Genomic DNA, 19,696 nt, shown 5'->3' with positions numbered 1-19,696 from the left:
TTTTTGATTAATTTTTTCTCTATTTCTCACACCTTTTTTGGTATTTATTCAAGTATTGAGTACTTTTTATGTTAATAACAAAATTTAAAAATGTTTATTCGTAGATTTTATAGATCTATAAATTGAGTATTTTTAAATAAAAAACTCAACTTATTGAAAATAATTGTTATAAATACTAGGTTTTACAATGTATAAAATTACAAAACCAATAAAAAAATGTCAGCTGTGTGTTTTTTTTTTTTCTATTATTATATAATGTATACATAAAACTGAACTAGCTGTAGTAGACTACACAAACACACTTAAACATAAACACTCAAAAAAAATATTTTCAAATTTAATTTTTATTCAAATGTTTACAATAAATTTTTCTTTACATTTTCTAAAGTAGATTCTAGAATAATATCAATTTGTTATTCAAAATCAAGGGTTTATTTAGTATACAAACATTGTTGAAGTGTATAACATCTAACCAAAAAATAAATAAAAACAATATGGAAAACAAGTTTAATTGCATTGAATGTGGAAAGAAATTCGCTAGCGAAACAAATTTATTTTCACATGAAAGAGTGCATGCTAGCTCTTCAAGAAGTCTTACAAATTTTCCTTCTCCATGTATTGGAATTAAAAGAAAAAATAGTGCTTTTAAAAGACGAATTCAAACTCTATCTTTTGAAAACACAGATGAAGGATGTCTCATTCCGGAAGATTTCTTAAAGAGAGCGTGTGTCGCGTTAAAAGAGGAGATGACTTTGTGGATTTCTTTATATAATGCTATGAAATTCAATATTGAGCTTTTCGCATTATATGTTAAGCCTAATTTGGATAACTTAGATCACACTTTCAATCAAAAATGATAACTATATTCTCAATTGAGGATTTCAGCAATGTGTTTTTGGAAAAAATTACAAGCATCTCAACAAAGATGGAGGAATTTCAAGAAAGGGATAGTGGTTGGACCTTGATTCAAATATTAAGAGCAGAAATAAACTTAAATAAGTATCAACCACTAAAGGGTTCAACATATATTCCTACCCCGAAAATGTTATCATTAAAAAAAGCTTGTATCAACATAAGAAACAATGATGAATTTTGTTTTAAATGGGCAATAGTTTCAGCAATATATAATTTTACCATAAGTGCTGAGAGGACATCATCTTATCCAGTGGATATACATTCAACAAAAATTATTATTAAACTTTGAAGGTTTATGCTTTCCATTACAAATAAAACATGTTGAGCTTTTTGAAAATCTCAACGAATGGATAAGCATAAACGTCTTTGGATACGATGAAGAAAAAACATTATAATTGGACCATATTATAAAACTAAAGAGATTAAGACGCAACATATTAATCTTCTGTTTCTTCAAAAGGAAACTAATTCATCAACTACAGCACATTACGTATGGATAAAAAATATTTCAAGGTATAATAATATGAAAACTATCGAATTTTATAAAAATACTTAAATAATTTTATTTCTCAAAAACAGATTAATTAGAAAACAAACCAGCAAACATAAAGGAAAAAATTTTGTTTGTAACTTTTGTCTACAACATTTTACGAAGGAATATATACCATCTAAACATATAACGGAGTGCAACAAACGAGTAGTATATCTGCCTAATGAAGATAAGTCTACACTAAAATTTAATAATCATGGAAAAGCAATAGATGTACCATTTGTTATTTATGCGGATTCCGAATGTATATTTCAAAATATTGATACATCCATTCCAGATCCTAATATTTCGTCAACAACATTCATAAACAAACATATACCTTATGCTTTTTCATACTTTATTAAATGTAGTTTTGATAAGAACTTAGATAAATTAAAATCTTTTAAAGGGTTGAATTCACCCAAATTATTTATAACAGAATTATTTAAGGATGTAGAGTATTTGCACACAAATTTTTTGAAAGATATCAAGCCAATGATTCCTTTGAATGAAGAGGAACAAAGAAATTTTGAAAATGATAATCTATGTCATATTTGTGGATCTCCTTTCATCAATGAATTGAAGGTAAAAGATCATTGTCATTTAAGTGGAAAATATAGAGGACCAGCACACAACATATGTAATTTATGTGCTGTTTTTCTATAGCGAACGAGTACTTTGAGTGGAAATTTAACATGTGTTTTGTTATTGTAACAAAAACAAAATACATGTAAAACGTTCACTCAAAACGTCCACTCGCTATAGAAAAACAGCACATTAAATTATCAAATTCCAAAATTTTTTCCTGTTATATTTCATAACTTTTCTTCTTATGATTGTCATTTATTCATAAAGGAACTTAATTTAATTGATAATGGTCCAATAAATATTATCCCACTTAATAAAGAGTTGTACATATCTCTATCAAAAACTATTAGAGCGGAAAATGAAAATATAGAAATTCGATTTTTAGATTCGTTTAGATTTATGTCATCAAGTCTGGACTCATTAGCAAATAATTTGTCTAAAACTGACTTTATAACAATTAAATCAATATTTCCAGATATAAAACAGTTTTCATTACTAATGAGGAAAGGAGTTTTTCCATATAATTATTTAAATAGTACTGATAAGCTTAAAGAATGTAATTTACCAAAGAGAGAGGATTTTTTTAATATATTAACTGAGTCTGAATGTTCTATTGATGATTACAATCATGCTAAAGAAGTTTGGAAAGAATTCGATTGTAAATCATTAGAGGATTACCTTATGCTTTATCTGAAAACCGATGTACTACTGTTAACAGACGTTTTTGAAAATTTTAGATTGCTATGCAAAAATATTTATAAACTTGATCCCTGTCACTATTATACAGCACCTGGGTTTTCATGAGATGCCATGCTAAAAATAACCAAAATAGAATTAGAACTCTTAATGGATATTGACATGATAACTTTTATTCAAAAGGGAATAAGGGGAGGAATTGTTCAATGTTCAAAGAGACATTCTGTAGCTAATAATAAATATATGGTAGATTACAATCGAAATCTGCCATCCAAATATTTAATGTATCTAGATGCAAACAATTTGTACGGATGGGCTATGTCACAGTATTTGCCAGAAAGTAATTTTGAGTGGCTTAGTGATATAGACAATTTCTCAATAAATTTAATTCCTGATGACTCAACTATTGGTTATATTCTAGAAGTTGATTTGATATATCCTATAGAGATTCATGATAATCACAACTATCTACCATTTTGTTGCGAAAATAAAATCCCTCCGAATGCCAAAGAATCAAAATTAGTTTCTGATTTAACTGATAAAAATAAATATGTTATTTACTATACAAATTTACAGCATTGTCTTAAACATGGCTTGAAATTAAAAAAAAATCATAGAATACTAAAATTTAAACAGTCCGACTGGTTAAAAAAATATATATCTTTAAATACCTTACATAGAACCAATGCTAAAAATACATTCGAGAAAAATTTCTTTAAGTTATTAAATAATGCTATATATGGAAAAACCATGGAAAACGTTGACAAACGCAAGATCATAAAAATTGCAAACTCTTGGGAAAATACTAATAAAAGAAGGTTAGGAGCTCGTGCACTAATTTCTAAACCAGAATTCAACTCCATGAGTGTTTTTGAGGAAAACATGATTGCAGTAGAATTAAATAAAACTCATTCCCTTTACAATAAACCCATTTATCTTGGATTTTGTATTTTAGAACTTTCAAAGTGGAAAATGTATAATTTCCATTATGATTACATGCTACCTAAATATGAATCTAATATTGAACTTAATCATATGGACACAGATTCATTTATTTATACGATTCATACTGATGATTTTTATAAAGATATCTACAATGACATTGACGATAAATTTGATACATCTGAATATGCAATAGATAATAAATTCAATATTCCTCAAAAAAATAAAAAAATATTAGGATTGATGAAAGATGAAAACAATGGAATTATAATGAGAGAATTCATTGGCTTGAGATCAAAAATGTACTCCTTTATTACTGAAGATATGAGGGAAGTAAAAAAAGCAAAAGGAGTAAAAAGTAATGTTTGTAGAAAGTTAAGTTTATCTGATTATAAAAATTGTTTATATAACCAACAAATTTATTATTCTAACATGTATACATTTAAGTCTAAACTACATACTTTATATACAACATTAATTAATAAAATATCTTTAAGTTGTATGGATGAAAAAAGATACATTTGTGATAATAAAATAGACACTATTGCATGGGGTCATTTTATAATTGATGTATTAATGGATGAGAGCTAAATAGTTGTTCACATTCAAGATTAATATATATATATATTAATCTTGAATATATATAAAATCTCAAATATACCTAAAACAAACAAATATATATTTATAGAAAAAACAAATTAGTTTCTTCTTATACTATATTATTAATAAAGAAAAACAATAAAAAATTATTCAATTAAAAAGGAGATTGTACTTTATTTATTCTTTTCAGATATTTGATATAAAAATTCAAGACATAAGTGTCCACAATTAAATGAATCATAATTCTGATGACGATTGTAGTTATATTTAATATTTTTCCCTAAATATTCGACTAATTCCAATGGAGGTTGTAAATTTCCAAAGCTGTCGAAATATTCCTTTTGTTGTTTATCTTTATAATATGCCACCCAATGTGTTCCAGTTCCGGTTATAGAATCTAAATTAACTATTGCACATTCTGATTTTCTTGAGCGTTTTGGTAGTGAGTCTAACATAAAAACTCCTCTAAAATTTGGAATATTTGATGCAAACATTTTCAGGTCAACATCGCTTAGGTAGCATCTTTACAAGTTTTTTGATTTTTCTTCACAAACTAATCCATATCCTTTTTTATATGGTCTGAGGTATAAACCTTTCCCCATTGCAACAGCTTCCATCGTTTTATTATGTCTAATCGCTTCATCAAGTTGAGTTTTAGCATTTTTTGCAGCATTTACAGCTTTAGCTATGGCAGCACCTCCAGCCGATAGACTACCAATTGCTCCCAGAGCAGTTAAAATGGGTATTAAAGGTAAAAACCCTCCAATTTTGGGTACATTTATTACTCGCGGTATTACAACTTGTGACTTTTTTCCCTTAAATGATTTTTTTACGATTTTGCAGGCAATCTTAATTGCAGAATTTATATCTTGGGGTTTTTCCTTATTTAAAATTTTTGTTGCCGTTTTAATTGTTGTATTGAAAAGTTTTCTTCCATTAGATTTATTTATTAACCTTTTCTTCTCTATCCCCATACCAAATTTAGTTTTAGCTTTCATTATGTTAGCGGTCAAATATGCAAATGATTTTTCTCCAAGACTGCTATCTTTTGAAATAACTCGATCTCAAGCTTTATTTTCAAGAATTTTATCTGCTTGATGTCTTATATTTATATCTTTACTTTTGGAATATGCTATATCGTGATCTTTGCAAGCAGCATCTAATAAATTTATTCCTGGATCAAATCGATTTAAACGTTTTTGTAGTTTTGTACCAGGACCACAGTATTGATATCCAGGAAAATGTAGTTCAATAGGTAGATTGTTTATTAATTTATCTACTAAACCTCTCCCAATGACAGCTCTTTTACAATTAACGTAATTCTTATAGTGTATTACCATGTTATTATTATTATATTCTATAAGAAAAAAGTTATTATGAGTTATTGCATTCAGTTGTAAAGATGCGTTTAGTTAAACAACATAAAAGTATTTTAATTCGCAATATAGATTCTTCAGCGAATATCAATTCAGAAATAAAACATAGTTTTTTATTACCGAATTCTATTCGTGCACTGATAGTTGGTCCTTCGAATTGTGGAAAGACTAATGTTATGATTGGATTATTAGAAAGTCCTAACGGGGTTAAATTTGAAAATATCTATTTATACTCGAAATCATTAGATCAACCAAAATATAACTATTTGAAGAGTCTTATATCATCAATTAAAGGAATGGGTTATTTTACATTTTCAGATAATGAATCGGTAATATCGCTAGATAAAGCAAAAAGAAACTCAATTATGATATTTGATGATGTTGCATGTGAAAAACAGAATAATATATGCGAATATTTCTGTATGGGTCGACATAAAAATGTTGACTCATTCTATTTATGTCAAACATATACAAGAATTCCAAAACATTTAGTTAGAGATAATGCTAATATGATTATAATGTTTAAACAAGATGAAATGAATATGAGACATGTTTATAGCGATCATGTTGCTGGCGATATGAGTTTTGAAAAGTTTCATGAAATTTGTCGAGAATGTTGGAAGGATAAATATGGATTTTTGGTGATTAATAAAGATGACGAATTGAATAACGGACGCTATCGAAAGCTGTTTAATTATTTTATAACAATATAAATTATTATAAATTGTATATTGATATTAGTATAACAGTAACGTTTGAACAATATACAACATTACTAATATCTTTATCAGATAAATCATAATAAATTCTTACTATCTGATATTTGTTATCTAAAATTGTCTACCCTGATATCTGATACCTGATTATCTGATTTATTTTCTAATCCACTAAACTGATCTGATCGTATAGCTAATCTAATATCTGAAACATAATTTAGTAATATCTAAACCAAATAACTAAAAAAAAAAACACAAAAATGAATGAAAAAGTTTTAAAGGAGTTGATAAAAACCAGAAATGTATTAAAGAAAAAGTTTCGTAGTATTAAAATTGGTGATGCAGATGCGAATAAACAACTAAAAGATACATTTAAAACCATAACAGAACCTTTGAATAATTTCATTAATAAATCTAACATTGTTAGAAATATCCCTAAAACCGAAAGAAAAGAAATTAAAAATGAAATCATAAATAATACAAGTCTTATGTCTAACAAATTTCTGATGAATGTGGATACAAGTACTCCAAAGAAACTTGTTGAAGATACATTATTAAATACAACCCACTCAGTTGATCGGGATGATGATTTTTACTCTCAATCAGAAACTGAAAATTTAAATAGTGATATGGATTTATTACATTTGGAAAAAAATAATCAGTTAGACAATCTCTATGGCCCACATAAAGATGATAATAATGAGTGGAAATTTGGTGATAGTAAAATCAAATTTAATGAAGATAAAATTCAAATTGGTAATCAAATATGGGCCCTTACACCAGGTTTATTTTCATTAATGTTTCATAAAACACCAAAGAACTACGATAAATCCGAATTAGAAATTTATAAAAAGATTCTGATTAATACTAACGCGTATAAAAGAGATTATAGATCTGATGGTCAAATAAAGGGCACGAAAGCCTATAAATACAAACACATTATTGGAAAATTATTTAAAGAAAAATCTTCAAACAAATCCTTAATATTACCATCACCAATTACAACAACAACAGATAATTATTTAGGAAATGGAATCATGAACTTAAACATACATAGACCCAACTATATATACTGGGATGATCCAAATGAGTTAGTAGATCGACTTAAACTATTGCTAGCATCACAAGCAGCAGGTCATAGCAATCATAATAACGAAATTGTATCAATCATTGAAGAATTATATGAAGCTAACATTATTGAATAACATTACTATATGAACAAACTATGTCTATTGATAAATTTGGACACTACCTTAATGACAGAAGTGATATAATTTCAATGAAAAATGCACATAAATTGTTGGGGTTCTTTATAGATATGGACAACAACATTGACGTTCAAAGCAAAATAATTAGAAATGTTGCAAATGCTTTAGAAGAGAATGATGTTGTTAATAAAATGTTTTTGCAATCTCAGATTGAAAAGGCACAAAAGGAAATAATGAACCATTTAGGAAAGAATATTAATGAAATTCAAGATGTAATTTTAAATATACAGTTATATTTTGAAGAACAAATCAAAATATTAAAAGAAATCATTTATACACATAATAATTTAGAACACATCACAATAGGTGAAAGTACATCAGTAGATAACAATCCATACGAAATTGTTTTCAATAAAGATTAAATAATGCTTACAAAAAGAGACTTAGTAAATGAACTACATAAACAAGCTCGAAAAAATTTCACTCGTCGAAGAGTTGTGATGAAAGGATTAGACGATCTTTGGCAAGCTGATTTAGTTGAAATGGGAAATTATTCTACATATAATAAAAGTTATCGATATTTGTTAACTGTAATTGATACATTCTCAAAATATGCATGGGCCGCACCACTTAAAACAAAAACTGCTCTTGAAGTATTCCAAGCAATGGAATATATTTTTAAATTAGGTCGGATTCCAAAAAATTTACAGACAGACGATGGTAAAGAATTCTTTAATAAACACTTTCAAAAACTAATGGATAAACATAAGATAAATCACTACTCAACATTTAGTGTAATGAAAGCGTCAATAATAGAACGATTTAATCGAACATTAAAAGGAATGATGTGGAAAGAATTTAGTTTTAACGGTTCATATTATTGGCTCGACATTTACAAAGAATTGATTAATAGATATAACAAAAAATTTCATCGAACCATCAAAATGGCCCCCATTGAAGTGAATTCTATAAACGAGAAAAAATTGTTAAATACAATATACAACCATTTGAAGATATATAAAACATTTAAATTTACTGTTGGAAATTATGTCCGCATTAGTAAATATAAGCATATTTTTGAAAAGGGAAAAATAATAACAGTAAAAAATACATATCCTACAACATATATATTAGAAGACTATCGTGGAAATTCAATAGAAGGCGGATTCTATGGTGAGGAACTTTGTAAAACTCAATTTCCGGATACGTACCTTGTTGAAAAGATTCTAAGAACTAAAGGAGAAAAGGCGTATGTAAAATGGTTGGGATTTTCAAATCAACATAACTCTTGGATTAATAAAAATGAAATACTATAATTATAAGAAAAATTATGAATGTATTTAATCTTATTTATAATAAAATTAATAAAACCTTTTAATAAAGCAACATTATACCAGATTTGTTTTATTTACAATCCAGCTGGCATAATGTCAATAACATTAACTCTTAGCTCTAACTCATCTGAGTTAACAGCCAATTATTTTCCTAGAATTGATTTGGATAGTGAATATGAGTGCGCTCTAACTGATTTTCATTCATACAATAGTATTCCTAATGTAGATGTTTATAATAATTTGTTTCATATTGGTGAATATGTAATTGAAATTCCAATTGGATCGTATGAATTAAATGATATAGTTGATTATATTAAAGAACAATATAAACGATATAGTCCAAAAAATGAAATTAATATAGAAGCAAATAATAATACAATGCAAGTTAAAATTTTTAGCTCTAATGATCCAATCTATTTTAATAAAACAAACACGATTGGTAATCTTTTTGGATTTAAAAATAAAATTCTTTATGCAAACGAAGTCTACTACTCAGATCTTCCAGTTAATATTTTTAAAGTAAATGTTTTACGAATTGAAAGCAAAATAGTCGTCAACACGTATATGAATAACTCTAGAGCACATACATTACATGAATTTGCGCTTAATGTACCTCCTGGGTATAAAATAGATGAGAATCCTAGAAATCTCATTTATTTACCAGTCAACTGTCGAGAGATAAGTAGTCTAACTTTACGAGTAGTTGATCAACACGGAGATTTAGTGAACTTTCGAGGAGAGGAAATCACAATTCGAATCCACTTAAAACCGACAAAATAATGCTAATTTACAATAAGAATATTTCAAAAAATAATATTTCTTATCATCGCAATAAATTATTCAACAATATATCTCAATTATACAAATCACTACCACATATAAAATTAACTCAAGCAAACAAAAATTTTCTCAAATTATTGAATTTTAAATTAAAAAAAACATGAATTCTGTAATAGATATTTTAGAAAAACTGATTTCTGATGACAATATTATAAAAAAAGATTATCATACTTATTCACCATATCTTCAGTCTTACAACAGTAATGATGAAATTAGAATTTCAATACAAAATCAAGATTTATATGTTTTACCTGGTGAAAGTTTTATATATGTAGAGGGGTTCGTTACTGATGCTAACAATACAAAATTGATAACTACTTCATCCAATTTTAAAGTGAAGAATAATTTTCTTGTCTATCTCTTTGATGAAATTCGTTATGAGCTTAATGGTATTGAGATAGATCGTACAAGACATTTGGGAACATCCAGCACCATTAAAAATTTAGTTTCATTATCACCAACGGATAGTAATGCTATGGAAAATTCAGGATGGAACAAAATTGACGATATTAAACTTATTAATGGATATTTTAATTTCTATGCTCCACTGAAAATGTTATTGGGATTCGCAGAAGACTATAATAAAATTATATTAAATGGTAAACATGAGTTGATTCTTTTGCGTAGTAAAAATGATGCTGATCTTGTGTACTCATCTGTTTCCACTGAAAAACCAAAAATGAAAATTTCAAATATTTCATGGAGAATACCACACGTTCAGTTATCTGATTTAAGTAAATTAAATATGATGAAGACAATCAACAGTGGTGCTTCTATACCAATAGCATTTCGTAGCTGGGATTGTCATATTAATCCACAACTAAATATAGGTGTTAATCATATATGGAATGTTAAATTAGCTTCAAATAGAGAACGTCCTCGTTTTGTATTAATTGCTTTTCAACATGAAGACAAATTCATTCATTGTGATTTAACTAATTTAAAAGTACATTTAAATTCTGAATCGCATCCATATGATGATCTAAATATTAAATTTAAGAATGAGCGTTTTGCGATTCTATATGATATGTATGCTAGATTTCAGGAAAATTATTATTATATGAGAGATGCCAAACCACTACTCACTTCTCAAGAGTTTAAAAATAAAGCTCCGATAATTGTAATAGATGTACAACATCAAAACGAATCAGTTAGCAGTGGACCAATCGATATAAAAATCGAATTTGAAACAGATACTAATATTCCCGAAAAGACATCAGCTTATTGTATTCTTATTCACGATCGCATAATTGAATATAATCCATTAAGAGGACAAGTTATAAAAGTCTTATAAATCATACAACATGGTAAATACAATTTTTATCGATTTACAAGGATTTAAAGTCAACGGAAATATTTTTATTGCTAAAGAAGTTGCAGTTGTTTTTAATTCTAAAGAGTACATCAATTTCCTCATAAAACCACCATTTAATTTTAAGTGTTTATCAACAAAGTATCAAAGAGAAGCAAATTGGTTAATGAGAAATTATCATCACCTGAACTGGAATGATGGATCCATATCATTTAAGAGTCTATGTATTTTTTTAAAAGCTAATGTGAGATATTCTAAAGTATTTGTAAAAGGTGTTGAAAAAACTAAATGGTTGGAAACAATTATACAACAAAGAGAATTTAATGTTGAGGATATAGATTATATTAATTTTAAGCAATTAGAATCAAAATATCCATTCTGCAATTATTGTAATTATCACAGTTATGGAGTATGTGCCTTAAGAAATGCTCTTTTACTTGAAAAAGAAATGAAATAATTTTTTTATATTTTTTTTTTTTATTTTCAATATACTATATAAATTTATTAAATATATACATATGTATTAATATATTCTTAAGTAATATTCAATAAAAAAATATGTATAAATAAATATCAAAAATAAAATTGTTTTTTTTATAATTCTGCCTCAGCTCTTGTCGCAACATCCACCAGTAATTGATCCTGATCATCAAACATAGCTAGGAAAAGCGACATGTCCAAATTGGGAATAACTGTTACATCTTGTATTAAGGAACTGTCAGACGTTATCTTCTTTGGTTCTTTGTAGGACTTTGCTTTTTTATAAGCAAAGTTGTGAAACGACATAAAATGTCGTTTTTTGTTGCCAATATTTGAAAATGATATGTTTTGGCAAAACTCACAACTTAGGCTTTGAGCTTCCATTTTTGAAATGAATTAGATTATCGAAATTTAAGAATTCATACTTACAGAATTTGTTAAACAAATATTTTTATGTTATCCATGACCATACTTAACAATAATTTTTATAAGAAAGTTCAAAAACTTTACATACTTATAAACAAAAAATATTAGAAATGCATTGTAAGCAATTTCTTAAGACAAAAATTGTCACAGATTTTGTGTGGTCGGCTATTGCTAGTTTTATGGTTATTAGTAAATCAATACATTGTATAATAAAAAAAAAAAAACACTTGAAGATTTTTTAAATGTCTGTGTAATTTGAAACTGAAATTAATTTGAAAAATATTCATGTTTTTTTTTGTTTTTAATATAAACACAATAATTTTTATTTCAGTAGTATTTAAAATACGGTCAATTAAAATTGTGTTTTTTGAGTTTGCTGTTGTGAACAACTACATCTAGTTTTATGTTTCTTTTTATTACAATACATTGTATAATTTTTATTTCGATTTTTTAATTGTTTGTGAATATAAATATAGAACACACAGAATTCGTTCGTGTTTTTTTTTTTTTTTTAAGTACAGTTGCGTTCAATTTAGTGGTATAACAAAGAATTTGTAGAAGCAAACAAAAATTTGGAAAATAAATAAAAACATTCTTAAAAAGGACAATAAAACAAAAACTTTTTTATAATTTTTATATATGTAGGTTTTATTATTATTTTTTACAATATTTACTTAATAAATGTATATACATAAATAAATTTAATAAAATACTATATAAAAATTAAAAACGTTTCGATAATAAATAATATTTTTTTATTATGTCATTTATCTTGCTTTTAAGTCTATCGTATGCTATACAACTGCATGTGTCAGGACCTTCAGTAGCGTTTTTCCTCGACCAAGGACAATTTTTATAGTGAGCACCATGTTTAGAACTTATAATCATTATTAGTTCTTGTCCATCCAATTTTAAAAATTCATCTATTAAATCCTTATGTTCAGGAAAAATGTCATTTTCAAAATCTTTTAAAAACTTGAGGATTTTTTGTTCCATATTTGTATTTGATATGTCTTCTATAATTCCCTAAGATTGAATGACCATAGCTTTTTTAATTTATAATACTTATATAGAATTTTTATTCAAAACTTTTATTTTTATACAAATATATGTATATTAGAGTGCTCCAAAAAAATAAAATTGCGAATTTTGACCGTCCCCCCCTCTAGAATTGTTCTATGTATTGTAGAAACACATTGTGTAAAATATTAGGATGATAGGATAACGTTAACTGGTGGCGCAACGACGCTGAAGTTTTGAGGTGCATTTACAAGGGGAAAATATGCAATTTTTTCAGTTTTTGTAAAAATTTTGCCATTAAATAATGACTTTTACAATTTAATTTAAATGAATCGAAATGTGTACGTAATTGTTGTTATAATAAGATATAAAAGACAAAAATTGGTGAAAAAATGTTAAAGTTATTAAAAAATCGCCAGGCCATTAACGTGTCTCAGGCCACTAGAACAAGAAATTTATGAACAAAATTAACATATTTTGAGAAATATTAAAATAAAAGCTCATTTTTACTTAAAATATATCCATATTTACTTGTATATGAGTTTTTGTCCTCGTAGGATACCGTTAACCTATTCGCAGGTATGACCAAACAAATGAAATTTTTTTAACGGCAGTTTCAAAACTCCAATTTCAAATTTTTAAAAATGTTGTTAAACAAATTTCAGAATTTTTTGATCATCACATGGGGATTTATTGACAACATAATAGGGAATAAAAATGTGAAAAAAGTATGTCAATACCTCCTATAGTTTTTCCGTACCTGCGATATAAATTTTGCGATTTTCGAGAAAAACTAATTTTTTGGCCATATTTTGGGGAATGACCAGAATTTCCTTACTGTAATGATTTTTAAGTAAAAGCTATTCAGAATAATATAGTCCATGTAATTTTAAATATAGTCTGAAAGTTTTACTAAAATCGGAAAACTTTAACCCTTAAATCGTGAAGGTCAAAGGTCAATTTTTTCAATATTTGGAATTTCTCGTGGAAAGATAGCGAAATATTATATATTTTTGGGCCGATTTTGATGAAACTTACGAAAAATATAAAATGAAGTCTAGTATTCACAATAACAGTACAAAAATGGAAATTAAGCCTTAAGAGTACTTTAGGCCAAAATGACTGTGTTTTTCGTGATTTTAAAAGTTGAGGGTCATTTGGACCCCAAGTGCTATTAAGGGTTAATTTCCATTTTTGTACTGTTATTGTGAATACTAGACTTCATTTTATATTTTTCTTAAGTTTCATGAAAATCGGCCCAAAAATATATAATATTTCGCTATCTTTCCATGAGAAATTCCAAATATTGAAGAGCTGATGGCCTAGGTAGCTAGTGCTCTAACTCTAACTTTATAGTAATTAATTATTATTAAGTTTTTAAATAAATAAATAAATAAATAAATAAATAAATAAATAAATAAATAAATAAATAAATAAATAAATAAATAAATAAATAAATAAATAAATAAATAAATAAAATATTGAAAAAATTGACCTTTGACCTTCATGATTTAAAGGTTAAAGTTTTCCGATTTTGGTAAAACTTTCAGACTATATTTAAAATTACCTGGACTATATTATTCTGAATAGCTTTTACTTAAAAATCATTACAGTAAGGAAATTCTGGTCATTCCCCAAAATATGGCCAAAAAATTAGTTTTTCTCGAAAATCGCAAAATTTATATCGCAGGTACGGAAAAACTATAAGAGGTATTGACATATTTTTTTCACATTTTTATTCCATATTATGTTGTCAATAAATCCCCATGTGATGATCAAAAAATTCTGCAATTTGTTTAACAAAATTTTTAAAAATTTGAGATTGGAGTTTTGAAACTGCCGTTAAAAAAATTTAATTTTTTTGGTCATACCTGCGAATAGGTTAACGGTATCCTACGAGGACAAAAACTCATACACAAGTAAATATGGATATATGTTAAGTAAAAATAAGCTTTCATTTTAATATTTCTCAAAATATGTTAATTTTGTTCATAAATTTCTTGTTCTATTGGCCTGAGACACGTTAATGGCCTGGCGATTTTTTAATAACTTTAACATTTTTTCACCAATATTTGTCTTTTATATCTTATTATAACAACAATTACGTACACATTTCGATTCTTTTAAATTAAATTGTAAAAGTCATTATTTAATGGCAAAATTTTTACAAAAACTGAAAAAATTGCATATTTTCCCCTTGTAAAAGCACCTCAAAACTTCAGCGTGGTTGCGCCACCAGTTAACGTTATCCTATCATCCTAATATTTTACACAACGTGTTTCTACAATACATAGAACAATTCTAGAGGGGGGGACGGCCTGTACCTAGAAAGTTTTTTTCGTCCATACAATCTTGGAGCACTCTAATGTATATACATTATCTATATACTATTTTTTAGATACATATAACATATATATAGATAATTAAATATTATTGTTAATATATTCTTGGTATTTTTGTTGCTTCCCAACTAAAAAAAGGTTGAGAATTAGGGATGAAAAAGTCTTCTTCAGCATCTTTATCATTGGGATCCACTGGGATTGCCTCTTCCAATTCTAATATATAAGAGTTGTTCTCCAACTTCTTTGTTAAATTAAATTTCATCGCCAGCTCCTACAATTATTTTATCCTCCAAGCTATTGTAACGCTTAGGGAGATACAGCATTCCATCCTCTAGTTCTGCAATCACCACATTTCCATATTTGTTTCTATGACGAAACATATTCAAAATTTTATATGACTTTGATGGTTGCAAGTCCTTAACCGATAAATATGATTTTGCTTTTAATTTATTAAAAGCGGTTACAATCTCGGCATTTGTAATTGTATCGGAACTCATCTTTACTCTTTTTAGAACCTTCTATGAACGAATGCAATTATATTGTTTTAAAACCTAGTATTTATAACAATTATTTTCAATAAGTTTAGTTTTTTATTTAAAAATACTCAATTTATAGATCTATAAAATCTACGAATAAACATTTTTAAATTTTGTTATTAACATAAAAAGTACTCAATACTTGAATAAATACCAAAAAAAGGTGTGAGAAATAGAGAAAAAATTAATCAAAAACCTATAAATACTCAAAAAAAAGGTTTGAGAAATGAATAACCTTTTCAACAGAAAAAAATATATTATAAGAAAAATATATATTTATCCCAATTCATAACAAAAATTATTCTCCCATACAGATTCTAAACACAAAATTTATAATCCCAAATTCAATTTTATATCCCAAACAATATTTTATATGAGAGAAAAAAAAATTTCCTTATGGAAAAAATACATAAAGTAGGCACAGAAATCAAACAAAATACACTCCCATAGAGATTGTAAATTTCAAATTTACTATCCCAAAATCAATTTTATATGGGAGAAAAAATTTCTAATTATTCTTCCATACAGATACTAAACACAAAATTTATTATCCCAAACTCAATTTTATATGAGAGAAAAAAAATTCTCTGTGTTAGTATCCCCATATTACTACTACTGCTAGCATAAATAGTACCCGATATATATGCGGGTATGTATAACTTAAGTAGATTGTTTATATTTTTATATTTGGATTGCTTGAGATTGTAGCTTTCTAATAAGGTATAACTTAAGTAGCTAGCATATATAGTACCCGATATATATGCGGGTATATCGGACATTTGCATTGCTTGAGGTTGTAGCTTTCTAATAAGGTATATCTTAACTTAAGTAGCTAGCGTAATTAGTACCCGATATATATGCGGGTATATCGGACATTTTTCGAAAAATGTTCCAAAATTACCCCAGTTTTTAACGATGCGCGTCCAGAAATCGTTGCCCGATTTGGCTCAAATTTTCAGCACTTAACATTTAGGCATAGTGTCACAATATTCCACCCGGCACTCTTCGAAATCTAAAAAAAAAAATCGGCTGTCAGTCTAATGCGGGTATATCGGACATTTTTCGAAAAATGTTCCAAAATTACACCAGTTTTTAACGACTTCATATAAATCGCAATTTTAAAAGGCCCTAAAGAGCTAGGAAGCTAAATTTTTTATATTTGGATTGCTTGAGATTGTAGCTTTCTAATAAGGTATAACTTAAGTAGCTAGCATATATAGTACCCGATATATATGCGGGTATATCGGACATTTTTCGAAAACTGTCCCAAAATTACCCCAGTTTTTAACGACTTCATATAAATCGCAATTCTAAAGGCCCCTAAAGAGCTAGCAAGCTAAATTTTTTTATATGTGGATTGCAGGAGAATGTAGCTTTCTGATAAGGTGTAACTTAAGTAGCTAGCATAAATAGTACCCGATATATATGCGGGTATGTATAACTTAAGTAGATTGCATAATAGAATGGAGCTTTAATAAGGTATAACTTAAGTAGCTAGCGTAATTAGTACCCGATATATATGCGGGTATATCGGACATTTTTCGAAAAATGTTCCAAAATTACCCCAGTTTTTAACGACTTCATATAAATCGCAATTTTAAAAGGCCCTAAAGAGCTAGCAAGCAAAATTTTTTATATTTGCATTGCTTGAGGTTGTAGCTTTCTAATAATGTATATCTTAACTTAAGTAGCTAGCATAAATAGTACCCGATATATATGCGGGTATATCGGACATTTTTCGAAAACTGTCCCAAAATTACCCCAGTTTTTAACGACTTCATATAAATCGTAATTTTAAAAGGCCCTAAGTAGCTAGCAAGCTAAATTTTTTATATTTGCATTGCTTGAGGTTGTAGCTTTCTAATAAGGTATATCTTAACTTAAGTAGCTAGCGTAATTAGTACCCGATATATATGCGGGTATATCGGACATTTTTCGAAAAATGTTCCAAAATTACCCCAGTTTTTAACGACTTCATATAAATCGCAATTTTAAAAGGCCCTAAAGAGCTAGCAAGCTAAATTTTTTTATATGTGGATTGCAGGAGAATGTAGCTTTCTAATAAGGTATAACTTAAGTAGCTCTGAAAGTTTTATTAAAATCGGAAAACGTTAACCTTTAAATCGTGAAGGTCAAATGTCAAATTTTTCAATATTTGGAATTCTAATTAAAAGATAGCGAAATATTATATATTTTTGTGCCGATTTTAATGAAACTTAAGGAAAATATAATATTAAGTCCAGAATTTAAAATAACAGCACAAAAACGGAAATTAACCGATAGCAGCACTTGGGGTCCAAATTACCCTTAACTTTTAAAATCACGATAAACACAACCATTTTGACCCCAAGTCCTCTTAAAGGTTAAAATCCATTTTTGCACTGTTGTTGTAAATGCTAGACCCCAATATATATTTTCCTCAAGTTTCATTAAAATCGGCCCAAAAATATATAACATTTCGCTATCTTTTCATTAGAAATTCCAAATATTGAAAAATTTGACCTTCGACCTTCACATTCAAAGGTTATCGTTTTCCGATTTTAGTAAAACTTTCAGAGCATATTTAAAATTATAAGGACTATAATATTATGAATAGGTTTTACTTTAAATTTATAACAGTAAGGAAATTGGGCTCATTCGCCTAAAAATGGACAAAAAATTAGTTTTTCTTGAAAATCGCAAAATTTAAATCGCTGGTACGGAAAAACTGCAAGAGGTATTGATATAATTTTTTCATATTTTTATTCCCTATTTTGATCTCAATAAACCCCAATGTGATGATCGAAAAATTTTGAAATTTTAACTGCCGTTAAAAAATGTTGAACTTTTTGGTCATATTTGCGAATAGGTTAACGGTATCCTACGAAGACAAAAACTCATATACAAGTAAATATAGACATATTTTAAGTAATAATGAGCTTTTATTTTAATTTTTCTCGAAATATCTTAATTTTTTTCCTAATTTTTTTGTTCAATTGGCCTGAAACACGTTAATGGTCTGGCGAATTTGTAATAACTTTAACATTTTTTAACCAAATTTTTTCATTTATATCTCATTACAACGATAATTACGTACATATTTCGATTCTTTTGCATTCAATTGCAAAAGTATTTATTTAGTAGCAAAATTTTTTCAAAAACTGAAAAATTTGCATTTTTCTCTAATTTTGGCGATAATACAGTTTTTGGGTCATTTTGAACCAAAGGAGATACAGGTTTAATTTCCAAAAAATGTTTTTTAATGTAATATTCATTAATATAAATAAATCTACATATTTCTAGAAAACAATGCAGAAAGTTAACGAGTTTCACCTATTTATTCCATATTAATAGTAAAATTTTGCATATATCTGAACTTTGACCTCGATGCGCGTCCAGAAATCGTTGCCCGATTTGGCTCAAATTTTCAGCACTTAACATTTAGGCATAGTGTCACAATATTCCACCCGGCACTCTTCGAAATCTAAAAAAAAAAATCGGCTGTCAGTCTAATGCGGGTATATCGGACATTTTTCGAAAAATGTTTCAAAATTACCCCAGTTTTTAACGACTTCATATAAATCGCAATTTTAAAAGGCCCTAAAGAGCTAGGAAGCTAAATTTTTTATATTTGGATTGCTTGAGATAGTCGCTTTCTAATAAGTTATACCTTACTAGACCAGTTTTTAACGACTTCATATAAATCGCAATTCTAAAGGCCCCTAAAGAGCTAGCAAGCTAAATTTTTTTATATGTGGATTGCAGGAGAATGTAGCTTTCTGATAAGGTATAACTTAAGTAGCTACCATAAATAGTACCCGATATATATGCGGGTATGTATAACTTAAGTAGATTGC

The 19,696-nt window shown here is 27.4% G+C and overlaps 2 protein-coding genes across 2 annotated transcripts in view; one reads left to right on the top strand and one right to left on the bottom strand.

Moving 5' to 3' along the window:
* Positions 1 to 9,844: 9,844 nt before the first annotated feature.
* LOC135950660 (uncharacterized) lies at positions 9,845 to 11,038 on the top strand. The gene has a single exon (XM_065500190.1). It carries the CDS (start codon positions 9,845 to 9,847, stop codon positions 11,036 to 11,038), a length of 1,194 nt encoding a protein of 397 aa, XP_065356262.1.
* Positions 11,039 to 11,650: 612 nt separating this feature from the next.
* Positions 11,651 to 19,696, bottom strand: part of LOC135950659 (uncharacterized) — a 77,468-nt gene continuing 69,422 nt past the window's right edge. Inside the window, exon 2 of the mRNA XM_065500189.1 lies at positions 11,651 to 11,811. Within this exon, the coding sequence (XP_065356261.1) occupies positions 11,651 to 11,811 (161 nt within the window). The remainder of the gene's footprint in view (positions 11,812 to 19,696) is intronic.

The sequence above is a fragment of the Calliphora vicina genome, chromosome 2 (genome assembly GCF_958450345.1).
Source record: "Calliphora vicina chromosome 2, idCalVici1.1, whole genome shotgun sequence".
Lineage (NCBI taxonomy): Eukaryota > Metazoa > Arthropoda > Insecta > Diptera > Calliphoridae > Calliphora > Calliphora vicina.
Note: the sequence above shows the minus strand (reverse complement) of the source record. Positions and strands in the feature narration are given on the sequence as shown.